The sequence below is a fragment of the Yarrowia lipolytica genome, chromosome 1F (genome assembly GCF_001761485.1).
Source record: "Yarrowia lipolytica chromosome 1F, complete sequence".
Lineage (NCBI taxonomy): Eukaryota > Fungi > Ascomycota > Dipodascomycetes > Dipodascales > Yarrowia > Yarrowia lipolytica.
The window spans coordinates 1,854,475-1,869,227 of NC_090775.1; the positions used below are offsets into that span (position 1 = coordinate 1,854,475).

The 14,753-nt window shown below is 46.4% G+C and overlaps 3 protein-coding genes and 1 pseudogene across 3 annotated transcripts, besides 1 other annotated feature; 3 read left to right on the forward strand and 1 right to left on the reverse strand.

Moving 5' to 3' along the window:
• Positions 1–619: 619 nt before the first annotated feature.
• YALI1_F18550g (uncharacterized protein) lies at positions 620–3,708 on the forward strand (the record flags this gene model as incomplete). Its single annotated transcript, XM_505389.3, has 2 exons — positions 620–771; positions 945–3,708. 2 exons carry the CDS (start codon positions 620–622, stop codon positions 3,706–3,708), a joined length of 2,916 nt encoding a protein of 971 aa, XP_505389.3.
• A 1,189-nt stretch (positions 3,709–4,897) lies between these two features.
• Positions 4,898–5,169: a sequence feature (Compare to YALI0F13827t, LTRyl1; YALI1_F18593t).
• A 2,574-nt stretch (positions 5,170–7,743) lies between these two features.
• YALI1_F18622g (Misc non-coding) lies at positions 7,744–8,390 on the forward strand (annotated as a pseudogene).
• A 1,042-nt stretch (positions 8,391–9,432) lies between these two features.
• Positions 9,433–9,824, reverse strand: YALI1_F18641g (uncharacterized protein; the record flags this gene model as incomplete). Its single annotated transcript, XM_068283388.1, has 2 exons — positions 9,433–9,646; positions 9,691–9,824. 2 exons carry the CDS (start codon positions 9,822–9,824, stop codon positions 9,433–9,435), a joined length of 348 nt encoding a protein of 115 aa, XP_068139489.1.
• Positions 9,825–11,948: 2,124 nt separating this feature from the next.
• On the forward strand, positions 11,949–12,253 carry YALI1_F18664g (uncharacterized protein; the record flags this gene model as incomplete). Its single annotated transcript, XM_068283389.1, has 2 exons — positions 11,949–12,002; positions 12,047–12,253. 2 exons carry the CDS (start codon positions 11,949–11,951, stop codon positions 12,251–12,253), a joined length of 261 nt encoding a protein of 86 aa, XP_068139490.1.
• Positions 12,254–14,753: the final 2,500 nt, after the last annotated feature.

Below are 14,753 nucleotides of genomic sequence, written 5' to 3' on the forward strand. Positions count from 1 at the left end.
GTGTGAGAAATGTATGATTTAACTACATACAGTATCACTCAGGGGAGAGCGGCAACAACGAGAAGTGGATTGCCGTTTGTTTGTTAATTAAGGACAGGTAGATATGTTCCAAGTACATTTTTTCAATCTAACAAGCATTCATATTCTTTCAATGGCTGTTAACATCCTCTACATTGATACTCGTTGCTGTTTATTTTCCCTATTATTTTTGGCAACCGTGACATGCACAATTCTCATAGTGCATGGAACTACACTACAAGGAGTTGCCTGGCGGCGTCACAGGGTTGTAACTACACTTGCAATGCGTCTAATACAGACGAGTTGCAAGCGTAGTTACAGCGTCTATGGTACTTATAACTACAATGTAGACCGTTATTCCTCTTTTTCGCTCCTTTTTTTTCTTCCGGTGTATTAAAAATTTTATTTACAGAACTCGTCTATATATTAAAGTTGCTGCATGGGAGATGGGCGTTGCGGGGCAACCGTGTGTTTAGTCTGTTTCGGGAAAAGACAAACACTGTACAAACTCAGTATAGCTACTCGTACTGTGTAAAGAAAGGAGAGCATCGTCAGTGAAAGCTCGACCTCCACTTCTTCAAAAACCACAAACGACTAGAAAATGTCTTTCGCAACGTCAGAGTGGGTCCAGAAGGAATTGGGCACCATTCGAGGACTGGTGGATGACAACACGGACGACTTTTCCTATGCTGCTCGACGAGATTTGGAATGGATTAACGAACACATGGATGATGTCCTAGACACACGATTTAGGTGAGTACTTTGGAGGGGGTGAGAGGGAGTTCAGTATGATGCCGGGTGATGAAGGGCGCATTTTTCGGAGAGCTGTGACGAAAGGGGCTCTTTGTGTTCCGTTCGTTCAGAGACCCCCACAATCCATTCTGGACAGGAGTTGATCTGTTGGCAATGGAGTCTTACTAACACAGCTTATCAACATTGCTACAGACTCCAGGACGTCTCAAGGGCGCTCCTTCTCCCCGAAAAGCCCGTCTGATGGCTAGAGCGCCTCAGAGTGGACCTCTGTCGCCCAAGAGCATGAACTCCATGAACAGCGGCTTCCGAAAGGCCGTGGCTCGAGAATTGGAGTACTCCAACAAACCGAACAATCGCGGCTCGAGATTGAAAGATCGCTCGGTTCCTAGCACAAACCCATCGGCTTCTGCCTCTGCCGTCACCATCTTCTCCGACGGTTCACCTGATGCATCTTTCCATTCCGCCGAGGATGTCACAGAGACTAGTGTCGCAAACAACAACATTGATACCAACAACACCGACAACATGAGTGAACAACCCTCTGATCACACAGAGCACGTCATTGCCGACACAAATACACTGCAGGTAGAGAAACACGAGCTTCCTGTACATGAGCTTCCCGTTCGTGAGCTTCCCGTTCATGAGCTTCCCGTTCATGAGCTTCCTGTTCCTCCTCAGATGGAGCCCGAGTCTGAGTTTACTTTCACATCGCTTCCTCCTCGGGAGCCTTTGACCGCTAAAACTCCAGGTTCAGACACCGTCAAGCCCTCAGCCACCTCGCTACGAGTCCAGAGAATCCGTCAACATCTCGAAAAGTCGTCCGGAGCAAAGTTCTCCTCCATGATCATAGATGGAGACGATGACTTTACCAAGAGTGCCGCTATCGGCGAAGTGGAGCCTTCTGACAAGAACGTTGCCCCTGCTGCTACTTCTGTCCCTGCAGTTACTCACATTGCTGCACCTACTCAAACTAGCCGTCAGCTCAACTCACCCATCAAGCTGCGAAACCCTCACACCGGTTCTCCTTCCAAGATCGGATCGCTCTACCCTCCCATTTCACCTTCGAAAAGCTCAAACATCTCTTCCAAGGAAAACTCACATGGACACTTCTTTTCTGGTGCTATTCGAAGAGCCAAGATGCTCCTATTCCAGGACGACAAGAAGGAGAATGTCCCGCAGCATCCCCACACACCCAAGCAGCCCCCAGCCAATCTTTCGCGGCTCATGGCTCCTACAGCTTCTTCCAGTGCTCGATCACCAACCCGGTCTCCTACTCGGTCTCCCAGTAAGCTGTACCCCGAGATTCGGTCGCCCACAAAGATCCCCGAGCCTCGACAGCCTGCATCTCCCACCCGAATTGCTTCCCCCGTCCGGGTGGCCAGTGGAGCCTCATCTGTGGCGTCACTCGACATTGGAACACCCCGTGTGTTGAGACAGCCTAGTGTCAAGGCTTCCACAAACTCCCGAACATCTCGGGTGCCAGTCCCAAAAGCTGCTGAGCGGTTCACCAGACGACAGGCCGAGATCCGGGCCAAGGAACAGGAGACCAAGGAGAAGGAGGAACGAGCTGCTGCCGAGCGAGAAAAGGAGCAGCTTGAAATGCGAGAGCTTGCCCGACAGGAGCGGGAGCGCAAGGAGGCTGCTGCTGTAGCTGAGCGAGAACAACAGCGTCTCTTGGCTGCTGCCGAAGAACAGCGACGACGTCAGGCTGCTGCCGAGAAAGAGGCACAACTGGAGAGGGAACGGAAGGAGCGTTCCGAGCGGGCTCAGCGAGCTCGACGAGAACGACTCATTCGAGAGCGCCAGGAGCGTCTCGAGAAAGAGCGAATGGAGAGAGAGCTGAAAGAGAGAGAGGAAAGAGAGGAGCAGGAGCGAGAGGAAAGAGAGGAGCAGGAACGCCTTGAGCGTGAGCGACTTGAGCAGGAGCGAATCCAAGAAGAGCTTCTCGAGGAGGCCCGACTGGAGTCCATGCGATTGGAGAAGGAGAACATGCTTCGTCAGCAGCAACAGCAACAGCAACAGCAACAGCAGCGACAGTCTAGAAAGCGATCTTCTTCTGTTGGTGATGAGGAGCAACAGCAGTCACAGAAGGTGCATCTTTCCAATATGCGAAAGCCTCTAAGCTCGTCTACTCGAGTTTCTCAGAACCATCGAGTATCCTCTTCTATCATGGACTCGCCTCTTAACAAGCCCACCGGTTCATTAATGCGACAGTCGTTGCAGCGACAGTACAAGACCGGCCAGATGGGCCAGATGGCTCACTCTCGATTTGGCAAAGCTGTTGAGGGTGTTATGATTTCCAACGACACCATCAAGTTTGGATCTTCATCCACTAACGCTGCCACTGCAACTTCTTCATCGACTGCCGCTGCTGCCGCCGCCGCTGCTGTTGCTGCCCCTCCCACTATCACGTCAGGTTCAGGTGTTGCTACACCTCTGAAGCGAGTGGGACCCAACCGGCCTCTTCACACCACTCCCCAGCAATTCCGATCGCAGCGAACTGGTGCTTTCTCTTCGTCCATGTCGTTTCAGGCCAAGCTGTTCAAACAACCTTCCTCCTCCACAGCACCTACCCCCGTGGCTTCTTCTATGGGTTCCACTTTAGTGTCCGACCCCATTACCCCTGCAGCTTCTCATGTGCCCGTGACTCAGTTGCCCGAAATCAACTCCGACTCTGAGGATGACGAAGGAGACGGAATTCTGCGAGACTGGGCCAACTCGCCCGAGCTGCGATCGCTGTTGCTGCGACAGCAGGTGATGGATCCCGACCGAATCTTCGGCCCGCTGCCACCTCTTCAGATGGAAGAGATTTTTGGCAATTCCAATAACGCTCGGGCAGCAAAGTTCCGAGGCCGAAGCTCCTCCGCCAACTGGTCTCGAGATCAGCTTTCCCAGTTCGAAATCGACTCGTACAGCGAGCAGATGGGCTACAAATAAGCACCATACTAACCCAAGTAGCTACATAAGACAATCTATGAATACCCTTTAAGAAATTAATAGGCATGGCTTTCTTGGTTAATCTACAAGTACAAGTACTATATATACAAGTGCTTGTACTTTGAATCATTCTCGTTGGTCGGTGACTCACCTTGTCTATGTGTATGGTGTTTAGGCGTTGTACTTGTACTTGCAAGTACACATCTGGGAGTGGTGAAAAATTGCACAAATTCCAGATCGAAACAGAACAAGTACAAGTGCAAGTACTTGTATTTCACTTATTACTTCAATGTCTCCATTGATATACAATATCTCCATTGATATTTTGTCTTCATATTTTCGGACATCTTTGTCAGTCAGTGTTCGTATTATAAAGCTAAAATGCATTAGGCTTACATGAACCTGGAATTATTTCTGAATAAAAGGGGAGGCTGGCGAGGTTGCCGAATTAGGAATTGCACAACCTTAAATAATACTTTGCTAATTGTATCAAAAATAAATCAAAAATAAGCTCGTTTTCCACCTCCTTTTAAATAAATTAAAACTTGAAATTGTGGATTCAAGATGTTACTGTACGTTCTGTACAAAGTTACCAAACGATATACCAAACATGTCACAGTTACAAGGTCATCCCCATCAATGATTTGGTCTACATCGCACTCAAATATTCAGTCTCACAATTTGGATGAGACTCTATGGTCCATGATGTATTGTCCCCAGAGGTTCAGCTCAGTGATTACACTCTCTTGTTTTATAATCTAAAGGTTCGGCTCGTGTGCATCCTCATAATGAGGTTCCACGCCTACATCCTTTCTGATCCTTTCTGATCGATGGATCTCCGACTGCTAATGGCTCTCACTGGCTTCGCAACACTTACTGGGCTCTTGGATGCCAGTATGGCGGCTCTATGGCTCTCATCAGCTTCCGTTGCTCTCATTGGCATAACACTTCCTTCTTACGCTAGTAACATAGCTCAGGCCAATGTTCTCAAGGTGGAGTTTCACCATAAACGGCGACTTTTCAGAATTATCTTAGTGTTACTTTGTCGACATTTTTCAATCGGCCGCTCTAGTTCTGGATCGTTGTGGCTCAGACTGGGTCTTTGCTCTGGCGGGCAGGAATGTTGGACACAAACGCTTTGCTCCGTGGCGGTCTTTGCAGACGCTCATGCTTAGGCAGAACAAGCTGGTGTTGAAGGTAATACCCGGTGGGGTAATACCTGGCTAATTCCTCACATATGATGAGATGCCACCACATAGTGATGAGAGGAATCAGCTGGGTCGTAGACGAGATGTCCATCCTGTAGATAGTTTTATCCACTGATCTAGAATCTCTTTTCTGGTGAATGAGCAAGCACACACCCTTCTGGTGTGTGCTACTATCGGAACGCCGTGTCCCTAGAAGTGGGTTGTAAGTTGTTAATTAACTATATCACATCAATAATACTTATGATCTTCAATAGCTGGAAGGGGTTTGGATCGTGTATCAGCTCTTCTCTTAACCGTATCCTGGTGTGCCGATACAAGTACAAGTACAATGTACTTGTATAATCACAGTGGTCAAATCATGTTCTGATGAATAAAAAGAAAATTGATATAACAAAAACAAACACGACTTACATATCCCTTGCTGGGAGGCCTGCGATAACCAGACTCTTCTCTCTCTATCAGAGAGACTCACAGGAGAGTCCCCGCACCCTAGTGGAGGATTCAACTGAGCCCACCATCAGGTTAACCAAATTCAGCTGAGTGAATTTGTCCATCAGAATTGAAACTAGTGGTTCTTCACCCATGTCAAGGTTTTCTATTCTACATTTTCCAATAGCCAATCTGAAAGCCGGATACAAGTACATACAGTGCAGTACTACTTGTACTTGTACGACTACAAAAAAGACCAAAATGAGGATAATGACACGTAGATATGGAAATTTACCTCAGAATTACAAGTACAAGTTCTACGCGGTTAAACTACTTTACTCGAGTCAGCACGATATAGTAATTAATGTCAAGCTTCTTTGAAAGTGACCTAGAACCCTGGGTCACCCCAAAGATCCAAAAAGATCAGATAAAATCAGAGCATATCAGAAAATGTCTGGCAAAATTTATTCCAACAATTTCGAGTCAAATGAAATCTAATTCAATCACCAAAAAACAGCTCATCGCCTATATTCGCAAAGTTTCGATAATTATGCACCCCATGCATTATCTCAACCTTATATTGACAATAGTGGTGATATGTATTCAGTAGAATATATACAATATATAAAGGATAACGATTATGTGTTGGGAATAGGAACCTTTATTTTATATGTTTTCTTCCTATTAGGGTAAAACGGCTAACAAAACATACAATTTTAAGGTGAAGAGCCGCAACAATATACCACAATGTCTATATACATCCCCACCTTCTGAAGATGTTTGTGGCCTTCTATTCTTCTTCCTCATCTCTCCTCAATTCACGAAATCATCTACTTCATCATTCACGACACTTTTACGATTATATTACGACACATCTTCTACGACTAGATGAACGGGCATCGACTCAGTCCTCTCCATTCATTTCAGGTGGGCTTTTCGGTGAGTTTTCACGATCTCTAGCTCTTTGTGTCTGCGTCACTTCAAGTGAGCAGTCAAAGATGCATGTGCGGATTCCATTGAAAACTCTAGAGCGATACTAACACAGCGGAAGGTAGCCTTGGTTCCCCTCCATTTGGCACATAGTGCCGGTGGAGGACCCACTCTGTAAGGAGGTTACAGAGCCAGGGCCGGCCAGGAGGTGATGCAGCGTTGGGGTGGTGGAAAGTTCCTCCCAAGGCCCTATAGAGCAGCCTCGTGTCCGTTCCTTGGAGTCTACCCGGATCAGGGTCGTCTCAGCTTCTTCTGGCAGTTTTGAATAGGAAGAAACGTCGTGAGACTCGATTGGGAAGGGGTGTCCCCATCCCTCTAGTGTCTCAATTTCCTTTACACAAGATTGCTCGAGGCGGTGGATTCTGCCGGACCTCCGGAAACCGGAATCTGGCGGAGATGCCACTTTTCTTACCCTTGGACCACGCCCCCCAACCTCACGTGGTCAAGGTCTGACGCTTCTTTCCAGTGATGCAAGTAAGTCTCGGGTGCCCCCCAGTGCTCTTTTTTTTTTCTTTCGGGTGTTGGCTCTATTAGTGGTGTTGGCTCTTTTTGCGGTGTTGGCTCTTGTTGGGATGTTGGCTCTTTTTCAGTGCACAAAACACGATGTCTGTTGTGTAGTGGGGTGTCGGATTATTGCGGTGTGGGCTGCTCAGTGAATTTTTCACTACTTTTTTATTTGCGCGTCAAGCACAACGGGGGACTGGCTGCCCTGGTGAGACCAAACCCATGACTAGCGTCGAAACATCAACAGTGGGGGCTGTTGGTGTTCGGCAGCCCACTAGTCAATAAACTTCGACTAATTTTCGAAGTATCAAGTAGTGGGGGGCTGCTTGGGTACTTTGAAAATAGTTCGTACAGTATATATATTAGGGAATTATATAGCAATATAAGAAAATATGGAGTATAAAAGGAGGATTTTCCAAGTTTTTTCCCATAAGATGAACAATATATTACCGAATCAGGAAATTTTCATTGTACTCTTTCGTAGACCTTTAAGAAGTGAAGCTACTTGCATTCCATGCTACTTATCTACAATTCAGCACAACCACTTTTACAGAAACACTACAGATGATAATTTGGGTGGGACTTCATGGTCCATAATATATTAACCCCAGAGGTTCAGCTCACCGCTTACATCCTCTTTTCTATAGACTAAAAGGTTCGGTATAGTCTACATCCTCGTGTCGAGGTTCGACTGCCTACATCCTTTCTGAATGCGAATCTTGGATCAAGAAGATCAACTTCCGACTGCCTTTAGTATGGCTCCTCTGTGGAGATCTGACTCTTTAGATCTGGCTCGTTGGCTCTGGATCTCTCTGCTCTTATTGGCTCTGGCTCAATTCAGCTCCGGCTCTCATTGGCATAACACCTAGCTCTTATTGGCTCATTGGCACTCACTGGCTTATCGTCATGGCTCGGGCTCTTACTGATTGGCTCTGGCCCATGCTCTCAAGGTTCTGGCATTCTGCTCTCGCAGTTCACAGTTTCACCTTCGCGCTGTCGTCATCGTTTCACAGTGTCACTCTTGTGCTAGCATAACTTAACGTGTCTCAGTCGCTACAACGTCTCCTGCTCTGGGGGCTGGTGGAGTTTCACCATCAACAGCTCCAGGCGGCTCTTCAGCGTTATCGTGGTGTTGTTTTGTTGGCATTTGTCGGTCGGCGGCTCGGACTGGCTCTTTGCTCTGGCGGTCTGGCAGGTTGGGCACAAACACTTTGCTTGGTGGCGGTCTTTGCAGACGCTTATGCTCAGGCGGAACAAGCTGGATCAGGTTCGGATCGTGTGTCAGCGGTTCTCTTTACCGTGATTCCTGGTGTGGTGATACCAAGTCAACAGCAGATGGAGAAGACATATGACTGTTCAAACGACAGTCCATCCCTCCAAAGCATTCAGGAATTGTTATCCATGCAGGGAATTGCACCCTAGGGAGCTACCCATACCTTAGGAGAGCTCATGAACAATGTTTCGTGTCCGTCACTGCTTCATATCCACGGAGACAGGATTCATGAGAGGCTTGCTAAGCCTCCAACTCGTCAACACCCTGCGTCCTCTTAGTGCATGTACTGAGGGGTTTCCTTTCACTCGGCAGCTTCGTAGCTTACGCTCAGCTTCACGTCTTAGTTACTAGCTCATGCGTTCTTCACACACGATTTTAATCAGTCTCAACAGTTGCGTCGTAGCAGAGGCTTTGCAGCTTCCGTTCAGCAACTTCTGGAATACTGTCTTGCGACAGGACCAGTAGAGCAGACCCCAAAGTGTTCTTCATGCTAGGAATTTCACCCATGGTTGCGAACCATCTGAGAGTAGGAGCTCATGAGTAGATTGCGAATCTCTTACTCGTCATAGCTCCATCCCGTAGATGCATGAAGAGAGGTGTGCTGACCCTCCAGCTCGGCAACATAAGAGAACTCAAGTTGCGTCATGGTAGGAGTGAAGTGAATGTCTGCTCGCGCAAGACAAGTACTGCTTCCTTGCTTTCGCTCAGCAGTATCAGCATCTCTCGAGTGACCGAATCCTCTGCAGAAGCTGAGAGACGGTCGACTTCTGATGATGAACTAATGGGGTGACAGAGGGGCCTTTTATATTGTTGATATAGCCGGATTGAGTTTCGAAAGATCTCGTCAGAGTTGCATTAGTGGCAAATATCAATGTCGATCAGTGCATAAACGAAAGAGAGAGAGCTCTGTCGAAGATTCGAGAAACGTCTCATCATGGGATTGGAAATTGAGATTAATACATAATAACTGGTGCAATATATCTTAGGTTATCCAAGTGGTAGATGTATATCAGCATTTTTCTCAATGTGATTCTTTCGACCTATCGAAGGTGGGCTCGCTTATTGAATAAGGTTCATCGTATCGAGTGGCAAATTGAACTCTAAATATCCCTTTGTTATGTCAGAATATGAGAGAACAATTTATTTTCACCGGACACAATAAAAGATCTATTATGTTTGACAATCTCCATTTTGTGACATGTACAAGCATTGTACCCATAGTCATGGTCATCTCATCAGGCTTGACCCATTGAATTCCATCCTTGTAGCCAGGAGGAGCGTCACTGAGGACGTTTCGATTTAGCCAGACCGTCTTCTCTGTCACAGGTCCGACGAAGGACGAAAGAACATCAGGTTTAGCAGGAGAAATAACCTTTGTATGAGGTGAAAAAGCCGGCTCTGGAGCACTAGCAGACATCCGTAGCCGAGGTTCGAATGAAAGGGGCTTGAGAACGTCACAGGCTTGAAATTATTATGTAGATGACACGAAGCGAAGTTGAAGGCGCAAAGATAGACCAGGCAATATCCAGGGTCTCTTTACGGGTGTCCATATCATCCAGGATGTCGGGGATGGACTACTGGACGTGTGCCATCATGTCTTCGGGTGTGGCCACGAGGGGAGCGCTGAAGTGAGGGGGTTGTGAGCATGACGAGAGGACAGAGGGCGTTCCAGTGGTTACCGACAATTGCCACGTAAGTCGAGACGAAGCCATCTGGAAACAAGTGGAATAGGCGACTACTGTATACAGTACTGTACTGATCTCCGATTTATCTCCCAGTGTGATTCATACCCAAAGTGGCAATTAGGGTTAGGGGACCACCGACAGAAGCCTCTCATTGTGAAGGTAATCTTAGTAAGCAAATTTTTTAGAAGATTGGATGGTCATGTGACTCGAAAGACTCACCTGAGAATACCTATTTCTTCAAGTGAGGGGAACCCAGATTAAGGTTACTCAACAAAATGTCATTAATCTGTTGAGTAATTTGACAGATTTAAATGAGAACGTTAAACTTCCCAATTAATTCTTCACAAACGACATGACACACAAACTGAGGATAATGTCCCACAGGTTGAAATAATTATATATAGAGTTAGTTGAATATTAGTAGATATACGCCCCATATATGATCTTTTCGAAGAAAGCTGTTGAGAATATTTAAGCTATAAACAAACTGTTGAGTAACCTTAAATGTAGTGCCATAAACTTGCGGTGCCATAAACTTGCGGTGCCATAAACTTGTGGTGCCATAAACTTGTGGTGCCATAAACTTCCCCGATAATCAGGCCACTTTTTACAGAAAATCAGGCCATTTTCACGAAGCTTATTTCACCGGGCATAAAACAACACCAGAGATATATTTCCTGTGTTAGCGTTGATAATGCAGGGACTAATGAGATGAAAACTCTAGTATGCACTACTTCGAACCCAAAAATTGAACATCGTCAAAATTGGAGTTGAATGGAGTCGAATTCGCGGTTTTATATAATCCTTCTTGATACGAACCCCGCACGTAAAAATCAGGCCATAATTTAAGGTCACATATTGGTTATAGCTTAATTGTCTGTTTGTGTAATATAAATATACCCCCAGTTTCTAGATTCTCCAGAATCCTCTATTCATGTTAACCATCATCGCCAAGAATCCGCCAAGTACGTGTTTCGTCTCGAACACTGAAAAAGACGTCTTCTTTTTGTCGCCGGCTAAGAAAGAGGCGGCTAGAGTGAGTATTTATGCTTTCTTCTGTTCGACTGGCACCACTGGGGACTTTTTCGCGTCGTTGTGAAACAAATCGTGTGTTTGTGACACAAACAGCTCGACTCTCAACACCACACAACATCACACAACATCACACAACACTATGGAAGATCTCGGTATCGTTACAACAACCGATGATGCTTCAACTACAGTGATCATCTCCATCACCGCCAATTTTTTTCGACCATTACACCACAGATACCCACAACCAAGCCTTGTTACACAAACACGACACCGAGTGACACAAACACAATACCGAGTGACACAAACTCAACACCAAGGAACGAACAAACGACAGAGACATACAACATACCCAGTTGTCTTATGTTTCCAACACCTTGTTCATCGTTCAACCAAGTGTCTCAGCTTCAAGAGGAGTCCCCACAGTTGCCATGTCTTCTCACCACATTTTTCAACTTACTAACATAGATGGGCGTCCTACGATCTAGTTACTACCATAGGTAGCGCTAGTCAAAGACGGGTGCTTCCCGAAGAGCTATGAGCCAAACGATTGCGTCTTCCGAGGGTGTCGGATAGGCACAGTCAGGCCAGAGTCTCCAGGGGGGCATCTCAATCCCAGGGAGGAATTTACTTTGTTTACAGGGAGGGTGTGCGTTAACCATGCCCAGGTTCCAAGCATGCTATGAACTCAGGGACAGAGTCTCATAGGGAGTGCCCCGGACAACCCGTGTCTACTGGCGACTTTCGCCTTTAGACACGACGCTACAACCCAGTCAGTTTCAAACCAACTTGCAATCACCCTTCGCGTCCCAAGAGGGGATTCTGATTGCACAGAGACGAAACCAGACTAGCGTCACTCACGTTCTCGGCGGAACCGGTTCGTGAGACTTACTTTTTTACTTGCTGTCGATGATAATTTTGGCATTGGTGTTGTTGGAGCATAGGAGATGATGCTCTTGGTGGTGGAAGGGTGGAGTGGATTCGCGGGGAGGGCTTGTTTGCAAGCCAGGAGGCGTGGGGGTAGTGAGGGGTGGTGGGTGGTGGATGGTAGATGAGGGGCGGTGGAAGGGGACGAGCGGTGGTAGATGAGGGGCGGTGGAAGGGGACGAGCGGTGGTAGATGAGGGGAGTTGGAAGGTGGTGTGCGGTGGCAGATGAGGGGTGGTGGGAGGCCGTAGGCTGTGGATTGTGGATGGTTGGAGTGTGTGAGGGAGAAAGCACTTGAACCCTCTGGTTGTTTGGCCTTCTCAATCACACCCGTGTGTGAGGGGAAAAGCGCTGGAACCCTCGTTCTCGATCACCTCCGTGTGCGAGGGAGAAAGTGCTCGAACCTTGGGTTACGGGGTTTTCTCAATCACATCCTCCAAGGGTGGTGGAGAGAATGCCGGGAGAGGGATAGGGCATTCTATGGGGATGTTGGGATAGTGTGGGTGGGATATATAATTAATGTATTGATTGTCTTGAAGCACCGTATCTTGTTTTTCAAGTATCAGATGTTGTAATGATCACAATGAGCGGATCAGCTGTCTTTTCGACATAGTGCAAATCACCTACGATCCATTCTTACGGTCATCTACGATCCACGTCCACGTCTAAGACGTATTGAACTCCTTGAAAAACTTATTGACCTGAGTTATACGTGCGGGATAAATTAGGTAGGGTTCGTTTATGGAACAACGGCCATGAGAGCTGGCAGTGGCATCAGATAAAGTGTACCCTTAGATCCCAGCGCCAACCGACATCTTTTTCTCCTGTCCGATACTTTGAAACAAGATACAGCAGTATTCACTCCGAGACCCCAAAACCAGCCTGGATAGTTCCTCCCAGACCTCCAAGCACCGACGGTCATAACACGACAATTCGTACATCTGGAGTTGGTGCCAATTCACACATCGATCAGTTGCGAGAAAGAAAGCTCTTTGTTAGGAAACAATCTTCTTTTGGTATTTCTTGTGTCTGTGGCACACGGACCGTCAATTATCATTGATGCTCAATTGCTGTCTCTCGCGTCAACTGTCAGTCGTGCACCCTTCGGTCGCTTCCTATCGGTAGATGTTCGGAAGCCGCAATAATCGTCATTGCGGACGTCCGGAAAAGGTGATGTTTATCTGTCGACTCTCGATAGAGGATCCTGATAGTTACCCTTGCAGTCAAGGACCCACTATCTTAGGGTTCTGTCAGGACTCGACCACCGAGTTATAGATCCGTCGGTTAGTACGGAGCCATTTTTATATATAGCTCTCATTTCCCATGTATTGCAGATATCGATTGACCCTTTCAACACGAGTATTTGTTCAACGACTTGCCATAGGCAAGCCGCAGATATTAACAGTCAAACTAACCGAAGTCGGGGCTTGTGTTCTAACAGCTCTGATATGGTCAATATCTTGGAGCTCCTGCAGATCAGGTCGTGTATTTAAAGAGAACAGTTTCCTCTCCCTTCAGGCCTTCAAAAAATGCTGCAATTGGATAATTTATTTCACGAAGCTCTCAATAATACCATTATAGATATAGCAAATATTATTTTCCAATCATGAGGAATCCAATTCAATCACCAACAGCTGATCGCCCAATTCACAAATTTTCGATTATATGCACTCCATTGCATTATCTCAACCTTAATATATAGTGGTGACATCTATTCAATACAATTAAAAATACATGCGATAAGGGATTATATCGAATATGCATCGTATATATTTTATATACTTTCTTCCTTTTACGGTAAAACGACTAACAAAACATATAAATTAAGATGAAGAGTCACAACATCAAACCACAATAATTTCTGTATACATCTCCACCTTAGCGTATTCAGAAGATATTTATTGCCCTATATTCTTCTTCCCCATCTCTTCTCATTTCACGAAATTATCTACTTCATCATTCACAACACTTCTACGACTATATTACGACTCATCTTCTACGACTAGATGAACGGGTATCGACTCAGTCCTCTCCATTTATTTCGGACGATAGCCTTGGTTCCCCACTATTTGGCACATAGTGCCGGTGGACCCACTCTGTAAGGTGATTACAAAGCCAGGGCCAACCAAGAGGTGATACAGCGTTGGGGTGGTGGAAAGTTGCTCCCAAGGCCCTATAGAACAGCCTCGTTTTCCGTTTCTTGGAGTCTACCCGGATCAGGGTCATCTCAGCTTCTGGCAGTTTTGAATAGGAAGAAACGTCGGGAGACTCGATTGGGAAGGGGTGTCCCCATCCCTCTAGTGTCTCAATTTCCTTTACACAAGATTGCTCGAGGCGATGGATTCTGCCGGACCTCCGGAAACCGGAATCTGGCGGAGATGCCACTTTTCTTACCCTTCAACCACGCCCCCCAGCCTCACGTGGTCAAGGTCTGACGCTTCTTTCCAGTGATGCAAGTAAGTCTCGGGTGCCCCCCCAGTGCTCTTGTTTTTCTTTCGGGTGTTGGCTCGTTTTGCGGTGTTGGCTCTTTTCGGCATGTTGGCTCTTTTGCGGTGACGGCTCTTTTTCAGTGTACAAAACACAGTGTCTGTTGTGTGTGTGGGGTGTCAGATTATTGCGGTGTGGGCTCAGTGGATTTTCCACTACTTTTTTATTTGCGCGTCAAGCACAACGGGGGACTGGCTGCCCTGATGAGACCAAACCCATGACTAGCGTCGAAACATCAACAGTGGGGGCTGTTGGTGTCGGCAGCCACTAGTCATAAACTTCGACCAGCAGTGGGGGCTGTTTGGTACCTTGAAAATAGTCGTACAGTATATATATTATTGAATTATATAGCAATATACGGATTTATGGAGTAAAAAGTAGACTTTTCCAAGTTTTTTTCCCTTTTAGATGAGTAATATATTACCGAATCAGGAAATTTTCGTTGTTGATATTGAAAAGTTTATATACTTCGTATATTTGATGCTGATTTTTCTAATATTTCTTATTCAAT